This window comes from Columba livia, chromosome 13 (genome assembly GCF_036013475.1).
Source record: "Columba livia isolate bColLiv1 breed racing homer chromosome 13, bColLiv1.pat.W.v2, whole genome shotgun sequence".
Taxonomy (NCBI): domain Eukaryota; kingdom Metazoa; phylum Chordata; class Aves; order Columbiformes; family Columbidae; genus Columba; species Columba livia.
In genome coordinates, this window is record NC_088614.1 from 12,789,735 (window position 1) to 12,813,724 (window position 23,990).

Sequence of the window (23,990 nt, forward strand, 5' to 3'; positions counted from 1 at the left end):
TACATGGACACGCACACACATATTTGCATTGGGGTGTTACAGGCAAATTTCTGTCCAGAAATGTCCTGAAAGTTGGGTAAGATTTAGTCCTCATAGGCTGATCTTTGTGTTTCTCTACATCCTATAGCAAATTGACATTCCAGGTTTAAAAGTCTTACTTTTCTACTACTGTAAGTTTATAAATCAGGCTACTGATTTATTTTGTGCATACAATATGGGCATTATGTTATTTTCATTTGTTATTAACTCACTTTTTGTTCCAATTGGTATTATTCTAATTGTGTTGGCACCCAGCTCCTGCCTGGAGTGAGCAGCAATTCAGGAGTGGTTTCTGGCTCAGTGGGCTGGGTGCTCTTGCTCCAGCTATACCACAAGCTGGGGCCTTGAGGAGGAGATGACAATACACACAGAGCACATATGTGTTCTGGAGCCTTTACACATAGACATGGTAGACTTTGGAGAGGCCAAACTCTGAAACAGAGAAGGCAGTGGAAGGTGTGGGTTTATCTAAGCATCTGGGGGAAGTTTTGCAGGGGTTTCTAGGAGGCTCTGGTGGGACAACAGATGATTTACACTGGTTGCTAACCTGAGCACCAACTCTATCTGCAGGCTGGGGAGATGGGGAGACAGACAGACAGACAGGGTTGCCAAATGTGCAATACTTACTCAATTTCTGTCAGCTGGGGACACTGAGCCAGGATCTGGCACAGCCTGGTCACATCCTCTGGACCCAGTCTGCAGTCCCTGAGACTGAAGCAAACAAAGCAAAACATTTCCCATGACCACAGTGTGGCAACACTCCCTTCATGTCCCAAAGCCTCATATCTTCAGATGAGACCCATAGCAACCCTCTCACTTCCACTACATATATTTTGCTACCCACGATCTAGGACTGAGAAGTCAAAACCTGTGACAAACAGATGACTTCACCAGCTCTGAGTTCATTCAAGAGAGCCAGCTCACCAAAATATAATGCCATGTTACTTCGCTTGTTGTCTCCCTAAGCCACATCATTGGTATTTAAACTGTCTCGGGAGACTGGACAGCATCTTTCCCTGCTCAGCACTGTCTCAGCTTTCCCAGAGCAAGGTTAGGAATGGTGCCTCCTATCTCCTTCTCAAAGAGGGAAATCGCAGAAACCTTCCTGAGTGACAAACTTGCAGATGTCCATGGGATGAGTGCAGTAGCCAGTCAGATCTGTATCTCATTATTTATGGGTTGGAGCTTCCCCTGCAGGAAAGCAAGACAATCCCTATGATCCTAGCCAAGTATAAGACACACTATTTATTTTCATATATATGCCTGTAGCAGTGGACATCCCAAGTCTGTCCCAAGAGGATGTATTATTCACCCAGTCACCTCTGGCATATCACTGTGTCCGTCCAGTGACCACAAGGCACAAGCACCTGGGTTGATGCCAGCTGGCCCAATCTCTTTATGGCTTTGTCAAATTACACCAGCTAAGACCCTTGTAACCAAGTCTCCCTACACCACTGGGTGACAAAAGGAAGCTGGAGATGCTGTACCGAAAGCACCGTCCATTTGCTATGTGCTTGGGATGCGCCAGGAAATTGCTTCTCCACCTGATGGTACTTCTGGCCCTGGGGAAAGAACAGTTTATCCCGTGAGTTGTGCCGATGTTATTGCCCCCACGTCATTGAGTCCCTGTGCTGCAGCTGGGAAAGAGCGTGAGGTGGTGGCAGTCACCTCATGCTCCAGTCTGCCTTCTCTCACCACCTGCCAGAACAAGATCCACGTCATCCCCAGAAAAAAAAGGGCCTTATTATCCCTCTTCCAGCCCCCAGAGAGGTCTGCATCCACTCAGCACTTTGGGCATTTGCTCTGCCCTGGCCCAGAAGGGAGATGACTGCAGCCCCAGTCAGCAGTGGGATGCTGCCGTCTGCTCCGTACCCTCAAGCTGCTGTCAATCAATCAGCCATGAAACACCTTGTCCCGCTTCTACCACCCTGACTAGAGCTATAAGCCAAATAGCTCTTTAATTGGCACACCTCACAGACTCACACATCACCATCTATTTGAGATTTCATAACAACGAGTCTGAAAGGCTTGGATGAGTGGGTATGATTTTACCTGGTCCTTTCCCAAAATGTTAGGTGAATCACCTGTGTGTGTCCTAAGCTGTAAGCAGAAAAGAACATAATTAGGGTGGAGTTTGAAGACACATGGTCCTCTATAACAGCTCAAAAAAAAGAGCTTGAGGTCTTAAATAGCAAAAAATGGGAAAAGTACTTCTAGACATACCTGATGTTCATTGTTTTAATGTGTTCCAATGTACATAAGGACTGAGCTAAGAAAAACACAGAGTTCAGAGAGATCTGGTTGTCATTAAACCTACAGGAAGAAGAGATGACATCAGCTGCTGCAAGAAAAACAACTAATAATTTATACTGCATCACCTAATAATAGCAATCCTTGTCCAACACTCTCAGAAAACGCTTCTTTGCCACCCTCTGCCTGTGTTTCCAACTACAGTTCTGCAAACACAACTCACTCAGTATTTTTTAAATTCATCTCTCACTCCTAGACTTCAGAGAATCACAGAATAATTGAGGCTGGAATGGAGCTCTGGAGATTAACTGATAAATTCTCCTGCTCAGAAGACGGTTACACTAGAGCAAACTGGGTTTTGAATACCTCCAAAGATGGAGAATCCACAGTCTCTCTGGGCAATGTGTTCTAGTAATTGACCATCCTTACCACACAAGCTTTTTCTGATGGTTAAATGGAATTCCTTGCATTTCAAGACATTGATGCAAGGCAAAACCAACTCACTGACTGTGAGTACAGCTGGGGCAGTACAAATCCCACACTAACTAAGATAATGCTCAGGTCTATTAGGTCTATCACAGTGTCCAATGTGACTGTGGACAGTGTACTTGATGTTGTGATAAAAAAACAACCAACCAACCTAACAGATAAATAACAGCAGTGTGTTTCTCTGCATTGTTGTGAAGAGATGCTGAAGTCTGTCAGTAACTGGAACAGTCTTGGCTCAAGACTAGTTCAATTAATCGAACTGGAACAGTAAATATATCTTTCAATAAAGCAGAATTGTGCTATCCTCCTTCAGCCACAGTCCTGCACACTGCAGTTGCAATGGGGTTGCCAGGAAAAACACCCAGATAAACATAAGCCAACCATTGCAGCTCAATTCAGACTCCACTGCTGAAGCTGTAGTTCCCCAGCATTTATCTTCCAAAGGTGCCCACCTCAGGAGAGGAAGGACAGGACTGCTCTCCCTCCCAATGAGGAACCAGGAGAGAAAAATTCTGCAGCCTGCTAAAGATCTCAGGATGTTTTAGAAACCAGGTGCCATCCCTGCACACGAGATCACCTGTCTCCTTCAGGCAGAACTGAGGACAGAGGCTCTTAGGCACTGATCTCAATCCAGCTTCAAGTGGAGTCACCCTGTTCTGGACTAGAGGTGGGACAGACCAGACAGCACAGTGCATCCATCCTCAACAGACACAGAATACAACAGCACTTGATCCTGAAGAGCCCTTCTCAAATGTGGACAGTGCTTCTACAACCAACACTCCCACAAAAACCCATCCATGTGTAAGGGAAAGAAGAGGGACTCACTTGAGAGAACGTAACATCTTCAAATTCGTGAGGAATTGAAACAGCTGCAAAAGTCCCTCGTCTCCCAGAAAATTATGTGATAGGCTAGGATTTAAAGAAGGGCATTTAATTTTCAAAGAAAAAAAAACCCAAACAAAACAATAGGCACAATCAGCTTTTAGTAACGAGAGCTCTGAAAGCAGAACACAGGCACTCTAACACAAACAATTCATGTGCTACCTCTCTCCACTGACAAGGAAACCAGAGACTGGAATTACCCAACATAAGACAGTCAGAGATCTAGCTCAGGGCTCATCCTTTTCTCATGTCCATCAAGTGACCCCTCTGGACTGACAGTGCTTTTCAATGCAGTTACTAGAGACCTGAAGTCCACAACTCTGAAAAATTATCAACCTGGACAGGCCCAAGAGAGGAGAAACGTGTTAGTCCTCTGATTTAGGACTAAGCCTAAGGATTACAATAGGCTATGGCTGATGGGAGATCAAAGGACATGATTGCTTAAGAATAAAGGCTAAAAATCTCTTCCACAGGCTGCCAGCCCTCAGGTGGTGGTACACAGGGTATACGTTTGTGCTGGTCCTTGTTCTGTCCTCAAAACCCAGATGTGGGGGTGCATTCACCAGCCTTTCCCTCAGGCCTGGGTCTGCTCACCCTTGGTGTTACCAAACAGAATGACTCCCCACACCCTGACAGAAGAAAGTGCTTTGGTGCTGGAAGTCCTTGCACACCATGTGTGGGATCACCAGTGAAAACACAGGCTGCCACCGCCCCTTTAGGTGGGACTCTTCATGTTCTGCAGCTTTGCTCCCAAATGGTCCAAAGGCAAAAATGACAGTGTAAGGTTTTACAGCTTTTGTAATACCTGAAGTCAGGGCAAGTGGTCAAACACCCCCTTTCTAGATTTATGTCCTGCAACTTTTGCCCTAAGAGAGCACTAGAACTGTGTGCCTCTATGGTAAAGGGTATTAGCCCATGTAAAGCTATGTCTTTCATAAAGCTACTTCTCTATCACATTCTCCATACAACACTGCAGAACAAACAAATTGCATTTTCTCAATATATTAAAAAAACAGTGCAGATAAAGACCATAAGCGTTAAGGACTCACTCCAGCTCAGAGATGCTGCTACATTCCTTAAGGACTGCACACAGCTTCTCCAGGTCACAGGCTTGAAAATGACCATCTGTCAGTCTAGGAGGGGAAAGAGAAACCAACAGTCCAGGTCTGCATGATTGCAAACAAGATTGTAAACTTCACTCCTTCAGAAAACCAGAAAATAAACAAGGAGATGATAATGAAATAAAAATCCCCTTGAAATATCTTGCTTTTTTTTTTCTGTCTGCAGCAACTGATAATCTTGATTCACCTCGGACATGCAGGTCACATAAGCTACAGGGTCCAGAGATAGGACATGCACAAAATACACTGAAAATGTGCCATGGTACCTTATTTTTTTAGAAGCAGTGGGTGTCTGGTTTTCCTCTCCATGCTGTTGGCCATCAGTAGAGAACACAGGATCTTTCCTAGTATGTGGGCACAAAATCAGACAAAAGTAAAACACACTTCAGCAATTTGTCAGCTCTCTGGGGCTACCCTGACTCTAGCCCACACCCATATCTGGCCAACAGCAAACTCTTCTTTCTTTCAGTGGTTAACCAAGTACTTGAGCATGCAAGCAACTGGGAAGAAGGGCAAAAGACAGATTTATCTTCTAAGCTACAGTTTGATGGATGTTTTTTTTTGTCTAAACATGTTTTGGGAAAAGAGTCCATGTATGTGGAAAAAAAAAGACTACATATAAATAAATGGAACACCCAAATCCTAAGATATCTGAGTCTGAAATGCTACCTGGTGCCTTAAAGGAGTCACAGACCATGTGAGGCTGCCACTCTCTTTCAAGCACATCCCCAACAACAGGGTCACATCCCATGACAGCCTTGCTGTTCCTCCACAGCTAAGAGGTGGGATGCACGTGTGCTGTGGGAAATGCTATTTTACACTGGGCTCAGTCCATGGAGAACAAGGGAATAAATAAATGAACCCAGAGCTCCAGAAGCAACATGAAGCTATTTCTGTAAACATTTGAACCGAGCTGGTTTGACCCATAATTCTCTAAGGGGAAAAAATAAAACTCCAAATTTAATTTGATTTAGGAGTAGCAGAATGCACAGTGTAGTGAACTAAATGGTTTTAAACATGCAGGGATCTGTGAATCTTTTTGGAATTTGGTTTGGAGGTGGTTCACTTGGTTTTTTACACTTCACTATTCACTAGCACAGCTATCATTAAACAGCCTGCTTTGCTTAGGATGTTGCAGGTTGAAATAACCCCTAGAGACATAAAACATAACCAAGCACTATAGAAGGTAGTGGAGAACTTCCAAAGTGCTAAGAAAATCAGGACAAAGTACAACATTTAGATTCGGGGTGGGGGCAAGAGATAAAGTGTTACCCTTGGTACTTAAACAGGATACAAGAACTAAATGAGGTGCTGAGAAAACACCATTTGTGCACACACGATCTACCTGGGAGGATGGGAAGCAAACTCTCTGTCTTCAGTAAACCTCAGGACTGCAGTCTCACGACAAAGGCTGTGAAGAAGTGAAGGCATCAATCAATGTTACATTTAGGCTATTTACAGGACTTCTTGTTTAAGAGTGCTTGATTTTGCTCTGCAAAACTGATTACACCAACCACTTAAAACACTCCCACAGTAAGCAAAAAATAATCTCCATTAGTTTTAAACCCTGGTTGGATCAAACTATGAAACAGCATATGACCCAGTCTCTCTGAACCATCAGAGAAAGTGCAGACAAAATTGCCACACTTGAACTCTGGGGTGTTTCTGAGGGAAAGTAATAGAGACCTTCCAGCTCCATTCCAGGAGATATCACCCATTCTCATACTCCACACTCTCTCCAAAACTTCTCAGGGCAGAGAGTAGTAAAGAGTTTAAAAAACTGCCTCCACACATGAAACGACACACAGTTCCATACCTTCTCAAATTCTGGCTGATGGCTCAGACAAAATCAGCTTACAGCAATGTATTGCCAAGTGTCAGTTTGAGTAATCATCTTTGGACATGTTCCTCACCCACCCCACTTCTGAGGTGACTCAACAAAAATCTCAGAATGTAACTCTCAGACTTGCATATTGGAGTTTAACTCAGGAATAATTCAAGACCTACATACCTGACTTGTACCTCCATCATCTTCTGGCAGGTATTTACAGACTTCAACAGACTGCAAATTCCATTAACAGAGAGGCAGTTTTGACTGAGACTAAGAAAGAGAAAAAAGGCAATTACTGGTCACTGAAATCCCACAGGACTGTCCTAGTGGACGTGGCCATCGGCGTGCTGCATGGCTGCACCCGTTTTGCACACACAGGACCACTACTCCTGAGGAAGGGGTTTTAATGAAATGACACTTCAGATTCATTTAGACCAGTTTCTGTGCGTGATGCTCTGAGCAAGTGACCAACTGCATCCTGAACAGTCTCATGGGCTGAGTCTCATCCTTCCTTAAGGGTGCCCAGAGCTGCTTCTGTAGCACTGGCCTGGGTGAGGCCTTTGCCCCCCAGATCCCCGCCCAGCATGTCTGTACAGTCCTTGCTGAGCTCAAGGAAAGAGGACAGTTTGGTTTTGTACAAGGTAACACTTACTCCAGCTGCTTTGAAATTGATATCCAAGGGAGGCTTTCCAGCAGGCAACTGCAGCCTTCATCTCCAAGCTTGTTACCTGATAAACTGAGGCATTTTCCAGTTAGTGGGGAATGTTTTGAACAGTATAAACAACAAAGCCCTCAAAATCTTCTTGTTTTCCCTTTCCTACAATTGCTTTTTTTTATCTGGACTTTTCTTCTGTCCCACATCAATCTTCCCTGCTTATCGTCGCATGGAGCAACTTGAGACAAAGAGTATTATCCCTCGGACATGGGGGTTATGGTCTCAGGGAGCCAGAGGCTGCACTTGTCACAGGAATCAAAGGTTGCTCAGCATTTATTTCCTGCTGAACCTCACCAAAAATCCCCAACCAGGATCCCACCAGACATAACACAGTGCTGGGGCTCCTTCTTTGAGGTCAGGTCCCATGCCTCACTGCCCTCTATACGTACCATCCCCTGCTCCCCACCACACACCAGCCACTCAACAGGAAGGAAAGGAGGCACTTACTCCACTTCAGAGAGACAGGGACAGCTCTGGAGAATGGCAACCACCTCCTTGGCATGTTGGGGAGACAGGCTGCGATCCTGCAAGCTGTGAACAGGAAGGGTTAACAACGAGACAGTGGGGCCCAGGCACTTCTGGTGTCTCTCTCCAAGGGAGCACACACAGAGGTACTCAGGAAGGTTTTACTCTCTGCTCTACCACACAGCCCTGGGCATATTACTCTCTCTGTGGCTGCAAAAGGAGCACAGAGGGATGCACTTGCAGAGTGCTGTGCAAGCACAACACTTTGTGTCAGAACCACCTGCCACTGCCATCCACGAGAAGGGGATGGATGTAATGGTTCCTGCTGTGCAGAGTAGCACGGGAAAGACAAGAAGCTAAAGAAGAGACATTTCCCAACCTTAACATGCTCAGATAACATGTCTGAGTTCTCCTACTTTGAGAAAGCCACTGCCCTCTTCTGGAGCCCAGGCAAGAAAGAAAACTATATGGCTCACGCCTTTGGTAGCTATGAGAACATTTGGCAAGATGGGCATTATCAAGGGAGCTCTGCCTCTCCGGGGCTGTAGAGCCCAACACACAATAAATAAAGCCATTGGCTGTGCCAGATAGGGTTTTCTGTTGTTACTTTTATTTACTGATTCAGGTGTATTTCAAACTTTATCATATGTGAAAATCTCCTCTGTCCTTAAGGACCAACACAGCTGCTATTCTTGTCCTTCTGTAGTACCTGTCACATGCAAATCACATTCACTGGCAAGAATTTCAATGCCTCTCTTACCATAACTTCACATGTCTGGTTGGAATTGCATGGTCCGTATTCTCTTCCCACCCCAAATCCAAAGATCTGCAAGCAAGCAAAATATTTGGCCTTTAATATGCCTCCACAAAATATGAAGACCTGGGGGAGCTGGTTAGTATTTTCTGGAAGTTTTCTCAAAAAGTCACAAGGTTTGTGTTCTGTCTAACCATTCTATGCAAGGCCAAGTGATCTTCAACAGCCAGAAGACTCTATTAGGAGATGGGAGCACAGTGGGTCTCCACACGGGATTTCACTGCATATTTGAATCAACTTGATAACTGGACTTCAATTCGAGGGCACTACTAAGACACAGGGTGTTTTGCTTTCACATGGGATTGTGCCACGACAGAAAGGGATAAACACACCCACACGTGCCAGGCTGCCCACACCAGCAGAGATGGATGTTCAGGCACCTGAACAGGAACCATTTCCAGCTGGCTCAGCCTTCACACACACATGCCAAATATCGTGAGGTCCCTTGAGGAATGCACAACACAGTGAGCTCCCTATCAGGAAACAAGAGATTGCTCTGTAGTATCTTAAGGCCAAATCCACTCTCCTTCAAAAGTATGCACAAGAAGGGAGAAGTCAGGAGCCAGCCAGGAAAGGCGGAAAGGCTTTTCCTTCATTTATTCTCACATTCAACTGTCCACTGGCTTCAGCAGCAGTACTTTTGCAATCAGAACACAGCATTTCAAGCTTACACAGGCAGTAAGGCGCTGCCTTTGTGGAACTGGCTGTTAGGTCTGTGCAAAGACCAGGTATTTTGGTTATCTTCCTCCTCACCCAGGTGGATCCAGCTCTGCCAGATGCAAGGGCACAGGCAACCAGTTCTGTTGCTGGAGTGGTTTATAGCGACACCAAAATGATGGTTTGAATCAGTGTAACCCCAAGTGTAGTTTCTCACCTTGAAACTTTCCCAGCTGAGCCAGAAAAATATATAATCACCGTGTCCTCCCTGAAAAAGAGAACCAAATCAACGTTAGTACACAGGTGGAAAGATGCTGTTTCTTTAGCAGAGGTGCTCTGTAAGGACCGATGCCTGGATGCTAAAGGGGTCTGGACATCTGCAGCGCTAGCACATTGCCACAGGCGAGCAATCGAGCAGCAGGACACCCCGCATGTTGAACTGGGGCTGCAGTACAGACAAAGGAGTAACACAGTTAAGAAGACTGAGCTGGGATTTTTGGTGTTTTTTGCAAGATCAACAGTTTGTTGGGAAGAGGTTCAGTAGAAATCCATTCCAATACGAAAAATAAGAAGCAGCTGCATGGAGTGACATCAAGGATTAATTTGGCCTGTTAAAATATAAGACAACCATAAAAGCTAGGATTTAAAAATTCTACCCTTTCTCTGTCATCCTCTACCTATGAAAACACCAAAACTTGTAATTTAAAGGAACACAGAAATAAAGCTACCTAAATCCACACCTTATCAGTAAAATTAGCTGATTTATAGCAAATGTAGAGTAGCTGGTAAAGAATCTCCTGGTTGATAGATTGCAGAGCTTAAAATAAAGTTTAAAATATGTTATATAAGAAGATATATGACACCCTAAAAATTAATTCACAGACCAAGGATAAAATAACATATTAAAACAATACAAAGAGGAAGTCCATAATATAGTGAATTCCAATTCTGTTTCGAACAGAAAACAAAAAGAAGCAAAATTCATTTTTGTTGACTTTGATTAGCGAACAATTAAGCTGGAAACCAGTGTCCATTTTAAAAGTCAGCATCTAAAGAGACAATGTATTTGCTTTTGTAACAGCTCATGTATTGATACCTGACACGCAGTTCAGTAGCATTTTGACACGCGATGACTTCCTTTGCCAAAAGGAAAACAGCAGTCGAGGAAAGATCATTGTTGCTCAGGCTGTGAACATGAGGAAGAACACAACCTCAGCTGCTAGACCCAACAGCACACTCTCTTCTTAGGCAAATGTCCTCTGTTCTGCACTCCAACTCCCTGAAGCACACATGCTTTTAGTTAAGGGATTTCTCCAAAACTTCAGAATTTTGCGTTTAGGACCCAGCAAAAGCATCATCAGATCATAGTTCTCTGTAAGCTATAGCTCACATGAATTTAGAATCAGGGACGCTGACTCTATGTGCAAGAGAAGAGTCACTAACCATTTTGGGGTTATGTAGAGAATGTACTTTATACCTGTATGACTACACAACTGACCCACAGTGCAGTTAAACTGTTGCTATAACTAACCCAAGTACAGCATATTAAAACAGTGTGGTCTAAACTCTCACATTTAAAACATCCCCAAAGACACAATCCTAGCAACCTCTGAAGATTTATTCTTTAATTGCATATTTTTTCCAATTTCATTACTTGCTGGTCCTCATTAAATATAAAACAAAGTCTTGCTTGTACAAATCCTCTGCTTGTTCCCAGAGCCACAGAGCATCATTCCCGTGAGCCTCAAAGGAATCAACTGTGACAACACCACTGTCTGTGTGTCATACAAATGTGTGAAGGAATGAGGTGTCAGTGGTGTCAGCATTCCCTTGAGACTACTTTAAAACATCTGGGTAAGACCTGTGAGGCTGAGTGTGTCTCAAACTGAGCACAGCTCTGCTTGCACTTAAACGTCTGTGCCTCAGCTTAGCACCCTGCACGCCCCCCAGTGGCATCTCCAGGAGCGAGTGTCACCCTTATTAGAGACATCCAGCAACTCTGCTCTGCTGAGGATTTAAACTCTGATGCTATGCTTGGCTTCACAGTGGCTATCACTTTTAATAGATATAAGCCATTTTCACTCACTCTATTTTCTTCAGCTTTTCCATTCTGGAGAACAGGTCCATCACCCTCTTCACATCTGGATCACGTATCCGATTGTCCTGCAAGCTGCACACAGATTCATTCTTGTTAGCACCCCAAGCCCCAAGGAATGAGCAGTTGATTTGAGGGTCATTGCCACAACACACTCACTTTATTTCCTCAAGCTGGAGGCACTGTGATAAAGCCTGGACCAAGTCAGTCATCCCCTCAGCTGTGATGCTCCCACCTGTCAACCTGGAAAAAGAATTAAACATTCAAAGCAAGCAGAGGTAGGACTGGCATCCTGTGCAGCGCATGTTAAGCCTGTCTCAGATGTGTGCCTGCCACACTCCAGGCACAGCAGCACAGAGAGATGGTGGCCGAACTCTACCACCTGCAAACAACTCGATACTCCTTTTTAACCAGGGCAACGCAACACTTGTCTTGATACCAACATAAAACAAGAGCCACATGTCTCCATGCTGCTCTGCATAGCACTGCGTTACTCTCCATACAGTGCTGCACAGAGCAGATGAGCCTTGAGTGAGCCAAGGTAACTAAACTTCAAGACAGAAACAGAGGACAGATAGAAAGAGAGAAACCACTACCCTTACAAGCAAAGACTTACTCTAGTTTCTTCAGGCACTCCATTCCCTGTAAGCTCTTTGAAAGGGCAGCAGCAAAGTCATCACCACATCTCCTACTACGAAAGCTAAAACATGAAGAAAAATGAAGAAATGTAAAACTCCTGTTCAGCTGGTTTATGGTGATTTCACTGAGATCACAACTTTCTCATTTGCTTGCAGAATTCACTCTGCCTTCGTCTTGTCAAGAAATGCCTATCATCTTCTCTCTTACCTACTATACTAATGACCCCATTGTTTGATTGTTTTAATCAAAACAAAGAAACCTACAAAAAATACAGCCAGAATGGATTTATAACCTTTCAATCAGTCATAAATTCATTATTTCATAAATTTATTCGGTATCGAAGTTATGCTGTTCAGATCAGAATTTCTCACGTGTCTTTTTCCGCCTTCTAAAACAAATACAAGGCTTCCCCGTTCATCCCCTTGGCCCCTTCTCTCCACCCACCGGCTCACAGCACTCAGCCTGTTTACCTTAAGTGCTCGATAGTTTTACAGCCAGCCAGAACCTCCAAACAGTCAATGTCCATGAGACATCCTACAAAATCCAAATAAGTCAAATCCTGGCCCGAGTTTATGACAAAAACCAAAGCCGACATGTCCAGAGGTGTCAGTCTAAAGTTTTTAAACTCATACTTGAAATTCAGCAGGCGCCCGATGTGCTGGGCAACTTTGAGGTCTTGCGTTTCAAAGGTGCAATGGCAGAGCTCGATGACCTTAGGCCCTGTCAGATGAGTGGCCGCCAGTTTCTTGAGAGACTGCAGGATTGCGTCCTGCTTGTCCTGCACCCACGCTTCATCTTGTTCAGCCAGCAGCATGAGAAATGTCCTGCACTCTTTCGACGACAAGCCTGAGAGAAAGATGTGAAAATTCTCGATGAACTCAGTCTTCGTCACATTCTTTAAAGTCCACCTTGACTTCAAGGAGAACTTCTTCTTTAGGTAGTTCTTGTCTACCCTGTTACTTATCATGAGACACACTGCTGCAAAAAACTCTTGCAAGCTCAAGTGCACAAAGGCATAGCCAGTCTCTGGGTGAGTGCCACTCGTCTTCACCTCAAAGACAGTCAGCAGTCCATGTAAGGAAGCAAATTCCTTCACGTGCTCTGGAATATCACCTACATAAAATACAAGTTTCTTATCTTCCAGGCTTTTCAGTGCAAGATCACACAGACCCCAAATGGCATTCTTGTTACAGTTCAGCTGAGTCACCTCATCACGCACACGCTCTCCCTGCTGTTTGTTTATGAAGATGAGAAGCATTCTGATATAAAACTGTGTCATAGTCTGAGGAAGCTCCACACTCATCTGATGTTTAAGAAGCAAATACTCCAAACAGATGCACACAACGTAACACAGAGCAGGGATCTGACACATGCTGAGGAGCTTGGTGTTGTTCTTCAGGTGAGCAATGGCTTGTTCTTTGAATGAGTGCTGATTAAAATAGTGGCTGACATACTCCTCAACCTTCTCATGGTCAAATCCCCAAATTTCTCCTAGCAGGTCTACTGTGTTTAATAAGAAGTCAGGTAATCTCTTTGGTCGGCTGGTGACCAACACTGTGCAACCAGGCAGGAGCTTCCCATGACAGAGGTTTGCAAAGAGCTGAGATATGGACATACGGGAGGTAAGAGTTGGGCCTCCCTTAGAAGAGGATGACACGTCCATGTTAGCTGCAAACTCATCCAGCCCATCAAAGATGATCAGTGTACGCCAGGCATTTTCCAGCAGGTACTGGAACACTTCATCAGGGCTGTCTTCTGGCTGAAGAAACAGGTCAAACAAAAGCTCCTTCAGGGTCAATTTTCTTTTTAATAAATTCAGCTGCCGAAACTCAAACAGGAAAGTGAAGAGAAACTGAGGTAGGACACCTTCTGCCCATTTCTGACAAATCCTGTGCATTAGCATGGTTTTGCCTGTACCTGGTTTACCAACGAAAAAGATCACCTTCGTCATGCCTGATGCGATGACGTTACAAAACAGATCTGACACTTTCACGGCTGTACCCACACATTCTTCTGGTTCGGAAGCACCCGCTGCATCCCCCCGGGGTCTATCTGTTCTCTCTTTTAAGCGGGAGGCTTTGCTCTGCCGAATGACAAGGTTGACAAAGGCTTGTTTGAAAGCCAGTGGCTGTGTTTGTTGTGTTTGTTGCTGTGCTGCTGCTCCTGCTGCTCTTGTGCTTCCGTATCTCTGGCAGATAGAATCAATGAGGAGACGCCGGTACTTTTCAGCTGAATCTGAGAGAGAAAACAACACAGTGAGTATGAGGGTGAAGAAGTTAATACTAACACTTAAACAAACAGAAACAAGGGATGCTCCACAGAGCTACGTAGAAATGACGAATTTTGGCCACATGAAAATAACCCATAATTTTTCCTACTTTTGCACAAAGAAGAAGAAAATTCAGGGAAAAGGTGAAAAAGCTTCATATAAAATCTGAATCATCTTATCTCTTTAAGAGGAGAATTAGGTATTGGTGTACTATGCATATAATTCCCTGTTCAGCCACACCTGGCCCTGTGTCACCCTTGCTCAGCTCTCTGCACCTCAGAACAGACTTATCTTTTGCCTTGAGAATTTGAGATCCCTGATGGTATCAGCATCTCTTTGTTGAAGAGAGAATAATGGTGATAACCAAGGGCGCTCAGCACCTTCTGAAAAACCCTCTCCTCACTGCTGCTGAGTTTTGTCAATGGACACGATCTGGCCTCCTGGGAGCAGCTCCTCAAGAACTCTCCTGTACACAAACTTGCAGCCAAACCTGGCCCCAGCCCAGCTGCAGCTGCCGGCTTTGCCACACTCCCTGTGTTCCTCCACCAGACCGCTCAGGCTGCCCAGTCTTTCCTGGAATTACTCTGGCTCAACTTGGTCATCACTCATCTATTCAGTTACTTCTCTACTTGAGAGTGAGCTGAAATCATAAGAGTTTTTAATGTGCTAGAGAAACTGTGGAGCCTTTATTGGGTTTTAATTTGTCAGTATGCCTCCTGATTTGGTTAAAAAAATAAATGAATACCAGGATGACCTACAACCGAATGCTTTACTGGCATATCACACTTTAAGGGATTTTTTAGCCTATGCCATTTGCATCCCATCTGCTCAGGTAGATTTAATATATCTCTGAAATTGCTATGGATGTTTCTTATTATTTGCCAGGTCCCACTATCTGTGTATTTTATAACATGTTGCATTAAGAGTTTATGCAGCAGATAAACAAAAGTTTCCCTCAACACGTGAGGTTGACTTTTTGGGTGTTTCTGCAAAGAAGTTAAATAGGTCCTTCCTCAGAGGGACACAAACCACCGCTCTGCTTCTGGAACACCTACATACCTAGTCGCTGCTGTTTAGCATCCCTATCACTCACAGAGCTGCTGCGATGGCGACGTCGAGAAAACCCTGAAAAGTGAAAAGTCAGAAGCATGTCAAAAGATCATTTTGAACGACAGTTTATCAAAGCTGGATGAGACTCTCCAGCAAAGTATTTGGGGAGCTGAAGAGGCAAAATCAAAGAGGCAAAAGTATTTGCAAACCAGTCTGCCCGCAGAACAGAAAGGCCACTTTTGTTTTCAAGGCCTGAAAGCTGCATGTGACACACGAGATACAGTATTTGCAGTGCTGTGACTCAGGAGGAATTTCTGAGTGAAAAGCAGGGAAAAAGTGTCTCTGTGACCACACTAATGGCTGGAACAGCAAAGGGTAGGTTGGGAGCTACAAGTGGGTAAAGGCAGCAGATATTGCTCACTACTGAGGGAGCGTGATGCTAAAAGTCTGTCTCTGGCCAGGAGCTGGGAATGCAAACTGCAGATGCAAACACACAGGTACTGAGGGAACTGGCAAATCTCAGCAAGAACCAGACTCAGCTCTGCAAGAAGCTCCTGTTGCTGTGTGAGATTTAGCCAGTCCCCAAATTCACATAGCAGGAAAAAAAAAAAAAAAGAAGAGCAGCTTTTCCTTCAAATCATCTATTTTTCACCCATGGGCAATCCAGCACCACCCCACTCCATGCCACCAATATCCAGCACCTCTGCAGAACACAATGTCTTCTCTTTGCTCTCTGCACTCCCAGGGTCCCACCTCAGAGACCCCCCCATGCTGCAGCCAAAGAACACAAAGCTGCATTTCCCCGTGCTTCGTTTTCCCCCAGCACACATTTCAAGAGGACATGGCAAACTGATGGCAGCTTTCTGTGATGATCTGGATTCCTTTTGCTGCTACCTCCACCATTTATCTTCTCACCCAGCCAGAGGACCCGGGCTGGCATTTCATTTTCTGGAAAATTAATATCTAGTGACTGAAGAAATTAGCAGCTTCCAATTATTTCAGCAGCTGTTACATGAGGGTCCAGGGACATGACTCAGTGGTGGCACACACCTTCAGGATTTTCACATTGCACCAAAGGCTTCTGACCATCACTTGGGTGATGGTAACGTGCCAGGGAAAGAGGAGGGATCTTGAAAATAAACACTTAATTTAATGATCTGTACTGAGCAGGAAGGCTTCAGTCCCAAATTCACCATTGAAGAAAGCCCTAGAACTACTGCCATATGTTTTCTTCAGCTCTGACACCTCTGCAATGGTTTGTGCTGGATCAACTCCAGAATAGTCTTTCTGCTCTTCCTTTAAAAGCCAAACCAACTTCCTCCGCCTACCAAGGAACCAACCACTGTAAAAGCACAAAAAGTGGGGACTTTTCAGCGTGGCTGGGAGATTCCCTTGGCTATAGAAACTAAAATAAGTGAGTTCCTTAGCAAAGTCAGGGCCAAAAAGGCTTTCCTAAAACTCAAGGAGAGAAAACAAAACAGGGGAGGTTCATCTGGAAACCACCAAGAGAAGAAAAACCAAACCTGGAGCTGCAGTGGCTTCCCACAGCTTGCCAGCGCTGTGGCCAATATGTAGGACATTTGTAGCTGTGCCCAGCCCACGGGCAGAGAAGATAAACTCCAAGAGCATAGCACCCCAGGGCCTGTTCCAGCCTTACCTTTTGGCACAGACGACCAGGCACTCCCATCTGTGCATGCTTCTGGTTTCTGGCTTAAGTTACCTAAAGGAGTTAGATTGGAAACGAAACACAGTTACTGCAAGTGTCCTCCTCTTGAAATCTGTGGTGCTGCTGGCCAACAACACACACAGTGGTACAAACCAAGACTCAGTATAAGTGCTGATACAATACAGCCAGGTTTCAGGCTCCCCATCTGATCTTTTCCTTTCAGATTGCTCTAAAATACAGTTAACCTCTGCTTTCAAAGGAGGAGTGAAACAACTTTACGATACATACAGCCTCAGAGTGTAGTCGGCTTTGGCTGATCTGAAAACCACACTGCAGCCAAAAAGGGAAACCATACTCTTCCCCATTCCTTCAAAGGAGGTGTTTCTGTGATGAAACCGTTGGCAGAGTCAGTTACCAGCCCAGTCAAGGGCCTTTTCTGACTCACTGCACAGCTCAAGCTGCTGCAAAACCCCCCTCAGCACAGCCAGCCCCAAGAAAACATTCACCAGACAGAGTCCACATGCCACCCAGGCTCTTCTGTTCAGATAACTCATGCGTGAAAGCATCGCTCTCCAAAATCAGATAGGAAGCCTTCATACGTTAATTCCCCTCATTGCCATTTCCAGTGATTTCCAGCTCTAGCATCAGCATGAAGCCACAAAGAACAAAGCTCCAAATAGGCACACGTGCTGCACCACAGGCTCACACAAAATCCCTTCAACTGCTCAGATGTCCTGACTCTTGCCCTGTGTGCCATATAAGCCTGTTCTGGTGCTGGAAGACTCAATCCCACTATTGTCCACTACTCATCCCAAGCACTGCTTGGACTGCCCCTCAGGTTGGTTTTAGCCCGCATCAGTGCTCCAGTCTTGTTCACCACGCAGACAGAAACTCTTCTCCCTGGGAGTCAGTTCAGCTAAAGTGATCTAATGGTTAATCCTGCCTAACCTCTGTATCACTGCTCTAAAGTGTGGTCCTGTGTCATCCTCCAAACCACCAACTCCTGCCTGCTCCTGGGACAGTCCCTGCAACCACAGGGCTGTGCAGAGGGGCAGGGTTAACTGAAAGCCACCCCTGGAGCAAAACCGAAAGCAATTCATCTTCAGAAGGATCAATTACACTAAACTGTTAATATTACAGTTAAACCAGCATAAGTCAACTCTGAAACCTTAAGAAATGTCTTCTTTTATGATACACCACAGGATTAAAAGGCTGGAATTCCTCCCCACTCCCACAAAAAGCAATCAGGAGTCCCCACAGCACAGCACACCTTTTTTCTCACATTTCAAACAGACTTAATTAGAGTCTCAAGAACACTATTTTTTCTCTGAGCAAAGTGACTTCACCCCTGGGGACACTTCCTATTCAGGAATCCAGATGATATGACCGCACAGGTTCCCACAAGGTCCACAGAACCCTCCATCCTCAAATCAGGCCAACTCTTATTGAAAGAATGAAGTAAGTGCCCACCAACACAGGCTTAGCACCAGTGAAAAAAAGCATCTGAAAACATAAACTATTGCTGTTTGCTGGCAATAACTATGTTTGGAGGAACTGATCTTATTTCAGAGACAATGGTGAAAGACAGGCAGGGTGAACCAAGAAGAAAGTCGCATCATTTTTTAACCAAGAGGCTTTGCCTCACTTGTAACCGCCTGGACACCACAAAGCAAACTGTCACCTCTCATTGACCGCACAAGTGGGGACACGGGTGGTCTCACTCCTTACAGTGGTCTGCTCGCTATCGGGGGCCAAGGCACTGGCCGTGTTTGGAGAGAGCCAGAAGAAGCTGACCTGATCTCCGTTACCTTCTCCCGCAGAACTCATGAGCAGTATCTCCAGATCCAGGGGGAGGTCGCACTCCATGCAGAGGTACTGTGCAAACTGCTTCCAGGTGGCAGGGCCTGCTGCCTCCAGCAGGTCAAGGAGCACTGAGACTCTTTCTTTGCAGTTGGTGATGCCATCCAGGCCATCCATGGCCACTCCAGGGAGGAAGCACCGGGAGGTCGTGAGCAGCCATTCGGGACGGTGACTGAGGAACTCCACTAGCTGGGGCCGGGCGTTTGCTACGGCTGCTTCCAGGTCTAGATCATCATTCTGAAGTGGGGGCTAGAGGGATGTAAGCAGAAAGAGTAGCAATGGGTATAGGAGCGAGAGCAGTTCACCCACACAAGCCAGCAGCCAGCACAACCCTTCATGACTCTATCTGTTCTTCTACTCCTTGGTCCAGCCCAGCATTTCTTATCTGCCTTACTGTCACCGTGTCATGTGGCAAACCCCAGCCCAGGCATTACAGGGCAAGAGGACAACAGGGCTCGTCTGCACAGTGCCCAACGCAGTGGCACTGCAAGGGACAGCAGCAAACAACTGGAGCCAGCCTCTCTGGCATCAGCCAGGAAGAAGCTCTGTTGCTACCTGCATCGCTGCGGTGGCTGCCTGCAAAGTGTAACATCTTAGGCATCTTTCACATGCAGTAGGACCTCTGGGAGGTGCGAGACTCTAAGAGCAAGATATTCGCCTGCACAGAGGACTCAGGCAGCTGTTCTTGTGCGGATTAACATCTCATTTCTACTTTAGTGACAATTTCACTCTTCACTTGTGCTTCCTTCCCACAAAAAATCCATGCACACACAGTCTCTTACCTGCATGGTTGTGTGCTCAGCCTCCTCTCATTTGTCCAATGCAAAGGTGACTTCTGCTCCATACCCTGATGAAGAACTGAACTGCTAGCAGCAGCATTTCAGCACACAGTAATTCCCCAACACATGGTGCATACCTCCATGTAGTTGTCTCGGTGCAGATGCCTAGAGATAATAAAAATGGAGAAAGGGTATAGATATGAAATGGCATAAGCAATTGCACAAGTCCAAGATCTAGAAGCTATGCCTTTGATCCTGGGGTCAGCTGTGGAGCTTTTCATCTCTAGGTAGCAACCTCAACTCACGCCACCAGCAACCACAAAGTTTGGACGTTTGAGGATGTGATAAAAATGCAAGACTGAGCCTTGTGCCCTAAGATGTAAGTGATCAGCCTAGTTCAGCCAAAAGCTGGTAACACTGTTGAGCGGAAGCATCCTCTTGGGTAGAACCGTTTCATCCCCCCAATGAGGCTGGTGCACACAGCGCCGTTCCCCAGTCACTGCCCTTTCCTGAGCAAACACCTTCCCAACCCAACAGCAGCGGCCACCCCACCACTACCAGAGTGGAGGGGTGGGGGAGTCGTGCTGTGGAACCCACCTTCTCTTGTGTTCAGCCCTCACCCCCCAGACGTGCTCTACTCTGCACTGACCATTCAAGTATCTACAGTAAAGTGACCAACAGGCCTTCAGGCTTTTTACTTTTGCCTTCTTCTTGACCTGGCCAAGGACAAGAGTGGGAGATTTCTATGGAGGTGAGGGAAGAACTCAAAACAGAAGTGGAAGACACAAGAGCACTTTGCTGTAAAGAACCAAGACCTTCCCATTTGCGTGCAGACAACTCCTAATTCATCAGAAAGTCATGCTTGTGCTGGCGTGACCTCACCACAGAGCCATGGTGCTCCATGGGGCACACTGCATGGAGAGAACATCACTTCCTCACATCGCTGCTGGGCATGGCACGCACCAGAAGCCAAAGACAAAACAAAAAGCAGGTCCCAGGTTGGAGCACTGGATGTAAAACCACTCAAAATGTTTTTCTTGTTCATGTTTCAGAGGACACCCCTTCTGCCATAATCCAACACCGCTCTCTGCACTGCCTTTTGAACAGCCCTGGATGTTTTGAATGTGAGCCAAATGGATGCAGCAAAGGGATGTGACCTGACCAACTGCTACAGCAGAGGGCAGGATGGGAAGGACCAAGTCAGTCTCTTCTGTTCCTGCACCCAAAAAGCCAAGCAGACATGTGATAAGAGAAAAGCTGGTGATACTGCACGGTGTTTTACTGATCTCTGACTCTTCAGGTCAAAACCACGGCAAAGTTGGTTATTATGCAGCATCACCAAATACTGAGACAATATCACTGCAAGAAAGAAGCTACCCAGGTTCCATTCCAGATCAAGCTCTCAGGTTGTCGTACATAAAAACTGAGGCAACTTTGGGATCCAACAAAATGTGGCTAAAACCCTCAGTTCATAAAAATTCACTAATGTGTCTCATTCACTATTCTAACAAGAACAAAAAAGTTCCTGGTGAAATGTGGCTTAACCAGGTTCAGTTTTTTCCTCAGGCTATTTCCATGATGTTAAAAACTGAAACTCAGATGGAAATGAATGTGCAAGTTTTCATTCTGAATTATTTATTATGAAATTCACAGAATCACAGACTGCTTGGGGTTGGAAGTGACCTCTGGAGATCACCTAGTCCAACCCACCTGCTAAAGCAGGATCACCAGAGCAGATCACACAGGATCATGTCCAGGCAAGTTTTAAACATTTCCAGAGAAGGAGACTCCACACCCTCTCTGGGCAGCCTGTCCCAGGGCTCTGGCACCCTCAGAGTAAAGAAGTTTCTCCTCATACTCAGATGGAACCTCCTGTGCTTCAGCCTGTGCCTGTTGTCCCTCATCCTATCATTGGGCACCACTGAAAGGAGTCTGGTCCATTCTCTTGACACCCATCCTTGAGATATTTATAAGCATTGATAAGATCCCCTCTCAATCTTCTCCAGGCTAAACAGACCCAGCTCTCTAAAATGTATTTTATATTATCAATTATACAAATAAAGCATGCTAATAGTAAACACATGCATTAAAAACAAAGGAAACAATGCTTCAATTTACCAGAAAGCTTAAAAGCAAACATTCAAACATCTCAAATTTAAACATACTGCAAAATAACAGGGCTTCATAAAAGACAAACATAATTTCCCAGTAGCCTGACCCGTCATCCTTTAGGGACTTTCATTTTACATTTCTCCATCCAAACCCCAGGAATTTGTAGACAGCAATGCCCTGACAATCAAGCACTAGCTATTTAATAAGACCATATTAAATAAATAAATAACCAGACCTGAATGGCTACGAAGACTGAAAGCCACTCACGCAAATATTAGACTCAAATGTATTAACAAAATACCCACATTCAAGAAGAAAACAACACTGAAAAGTTAGATGAAAGCTCAGGCAATACTGCACAGCTCCTGTTCTACTGCTGCTCTGCTAAATAAAACCACCAGAAACAATGGGCAGTGACCTACAGTAACATGCATCTGAGCATGAAACAAAGCACAAAAACCTCCCAGGAAGACCCAGAAAACCTTTTTGAGCCTCGACCCTTGCCCTCAGCCTTCAAATAGAGAAACACCACTAAAACTCATTGCATAAATACAACTTGTCTCCTCTCCCCAACCTGGCATTGATGCCATTCCCAGCGACGAAAAATAAAACCGAAACGTGAAGCTCCCTGTTGCAAACCTCCCAACTTCTTGCACGCTCCAAGGAGAACATACTACTTACTGAAAGCCCAGAAACAGAACAGGAGCACCAAAACCAAACGAGAGGTCCCAAAACAAAGAACAATGTCCACTGCCTTAATTTCTTCACTTGCTAACCCACGGCTCTCCCAAGGCACACACCCCTTCGGTGCCTTTTGGGATCTGGTAAGTAAAATAGCAAAATGAAAGCAAAGAGCAGCCAGGAATTCCCCAACTGCAACTCATCTGCAGTAAAAACAGTGAGGTAAGCAAAAATGAGAATAGCAGAAGAGTGTTATCCTATTCTAAAACCTATGGCTAGATGATAATTTAGGCAAAGCTTTTGGAGAGTGGTGCAAAGAAATGGGATCGAGGGGCAAACACTCTCACTGGAGTGAACTCCGACTTGGTTGCAGTTAAGGCTCTTGCAATGCAAATATTTATATTTATATGCATATGTCTGATTATTCCGGGACACAACAAAATATTTATTTAGCATTTCCATTATATCTTAGAGGAAAAAAAAAAAAAAAGGCAACCTGCCTTTCCTTCAGAATAGGGACAAGGTTTAAAAGAGAATGTAGTGGATGTGAATGACTCGAGGAAAAATATCAGGCTTCTAGATAGAACTATGTGCACAGAGATCTCCAGATCTAGCCAAACAGCATGCAAGAAACAAGTATTGTTAACATTTCTCTAGATGCCAGAGAAGCTGCATTGGAAAACCAGATGCAACCTGCAGCAGAGTACCAGACAAGGCAAGATGGCACACAGCGCTGTTTCAAAGTTTATCACAAAAATAAAGAAATAACTAGACCCAGTGACACCCGCATCTCCAGGTAGAAACGCTTGCTCTGGTTGTCTTGCATCGAGCATGGCACAGGGGATGGGGGGAGCTCTGAGATAACTGGAGATGGATGGGAAGGACCGTGGGTGCTGAGGAGCAGCTAGGGAGGTGACGGCCAGCACCCCCAGCCACAGTCTGCCCCATTTTGCCACCATCCCTGCCGACTCTGGCTCCCCACACCGCCCACTGGTGTTTCCACCAGACCAGAAGCTCACACAGCCACTACCAACACAACCCCTTTATGGCCAAACTAGCAGTTCTGTGCCTAAAAATCCCCCATCTCATCCTTGACAGCCTCCCATACACCACTCCGGCTTGTAAAAGCTGCGATATTGGTTTGCCCCCAGCACCTGGGAGCAAAAGTCACCCCCAGCAACACTTCCGACCATAGACTTGAATATGGGTGTGCAAAGGGTGCAGCCAGACGCCCCGTGCCTCCCAAATCTAAATCCTCGTGGGGTGTCCCTGCCCCGGGCAGAGAGAAGGTGCAAGGGAGGACACCTTCCTTTCCTCCTCCCCTCCCGGGGTGACCTCCCCGCAGCACTCACCTGGCCGCCCGTCCGTCCCGGCGCTCTGCCACAGCGGCGGCAGCGGCTGCTTAGGCTCGCCCCGCCGCGGCCGCCTCGAAAACGAAAGGAAGAGGCTTTTCCGAGAAAGCACATGGGTGCGCGGCGCTGGTTCCGCTCCAGGAGGGACGAGGCGCGATCCCCGCGCAGCGCCGGGCGGGGGCTGCGCCGCCGTTTTGCGGTGGGCAATGAAGCCCAAGGGGGAA

General features: G+C 45.7%; 1 protein-coding gene across 5 annotated transcripts in view; it reads right to left on the reverse strand.

Moving 5' to 3' along the window:
* Positions 1 to 23,903, reverse strand: part of NLRC5 (NLR family CARD domain containing 5) — a 46,595-nt gene extending 22,692 nt beyond the window's left edge. For 4 of the 5 annotated variants that reach the window (XR_010465973.1, XR_002426637.2, XR_002426638.2 and 1 more), the window contains exons 1-23: positions 23,767 to 23,903; positions 19,625 to 19,786; positions 18,791 to 19,091; positions 16,974 to 17,036; positions 15,326 to 15,391; positions 12,468 to 14,232; positions 11,975 to 12,058; positions 11,518 to 11,601; positions 11,350 to 11,433; positions 10,360 to 10,449; positions 9,481 to 9,531; positions 8,553 to 8,618; positions 7,775 to 7,858; positions 7,265 to 7,348; positions 6,793 to 6,882; positions 6,127 to 6,192; positions 5,048 to 5,125; positions 4,710 to 4,793; positions 3,604 to 3,687; positions 2,263 to 2,352; positions 2,092 to 2,139; positions 1,527 to 1,601; positions 667 to 750 (exon numbers count right to left, since the gene is read on the reverse strand). Coding sequence is in view for 2 of the 5 variants with exons in the window: in XM_005512638.3 (XP_005512695.2) it covers positions 667 to 750; positions 1,527 to 1,601; positions 2,092 to 2,139; positions 2,263 to 2,352; positions 3,604 to 3,687; positions 4,710 to 4,793; positions 5,048 to 5,125; positions 6,127 to 6,192; positions 6,793 to 6,882; positions 7,265 to 7,348; positions 7,775 to 7,858; positions 8,553 to 8,618; positions 9,481 to 9,531; positions 10,360 to 10,449; positions 11,350 to 11,433; positions 11,518 to 11,601; positions 11,975 to 12,058; positions 12,468 to 14,232; positions 15,326 to 15,391; positions 16,974 to 17,036; positions 18,791 to 19,091; positions 19,625 to 19,630 (3,527 nt within the window). In the remaining 3 variants the exon portion in view is untranslated. Of the gene's footprint in view, positions 1 to 666; positions 751 to 1,526; positions 1,602 to 2,091; positions 2,140 to 2,262; positions 2,353 to 3,603; positions 3,688 to 4,709; positions 4,794 to 5,047; positions 5,126 to 6,126; positions 6,193 to 6,792; positions 6,883 to 7,264; positions 7,349 to 7,774; positions 7,859 to 8,552; positions 8,619 to 9,480; positions 9,532 to 10,359; positions 10,450 to 11,349; positions 11,434 to 11,517; positions 11,602 to 11,974; positions 12,059 to 12,467; positions 14,233 to 15,325; positions 15,392 to 16,973; positions 17,037 to 18,790; positions 19,092 to 19,624; positions 19,787 to 22,414; positions 22,850 to 23,766 lie in introns of those variants that run through there. The other variant, XM_021301389.2, reaches the window with a different exon arrangement.
* Between the last annotated feature and the right edge of the window lie 87 nt (positions 23,904 to 23,990).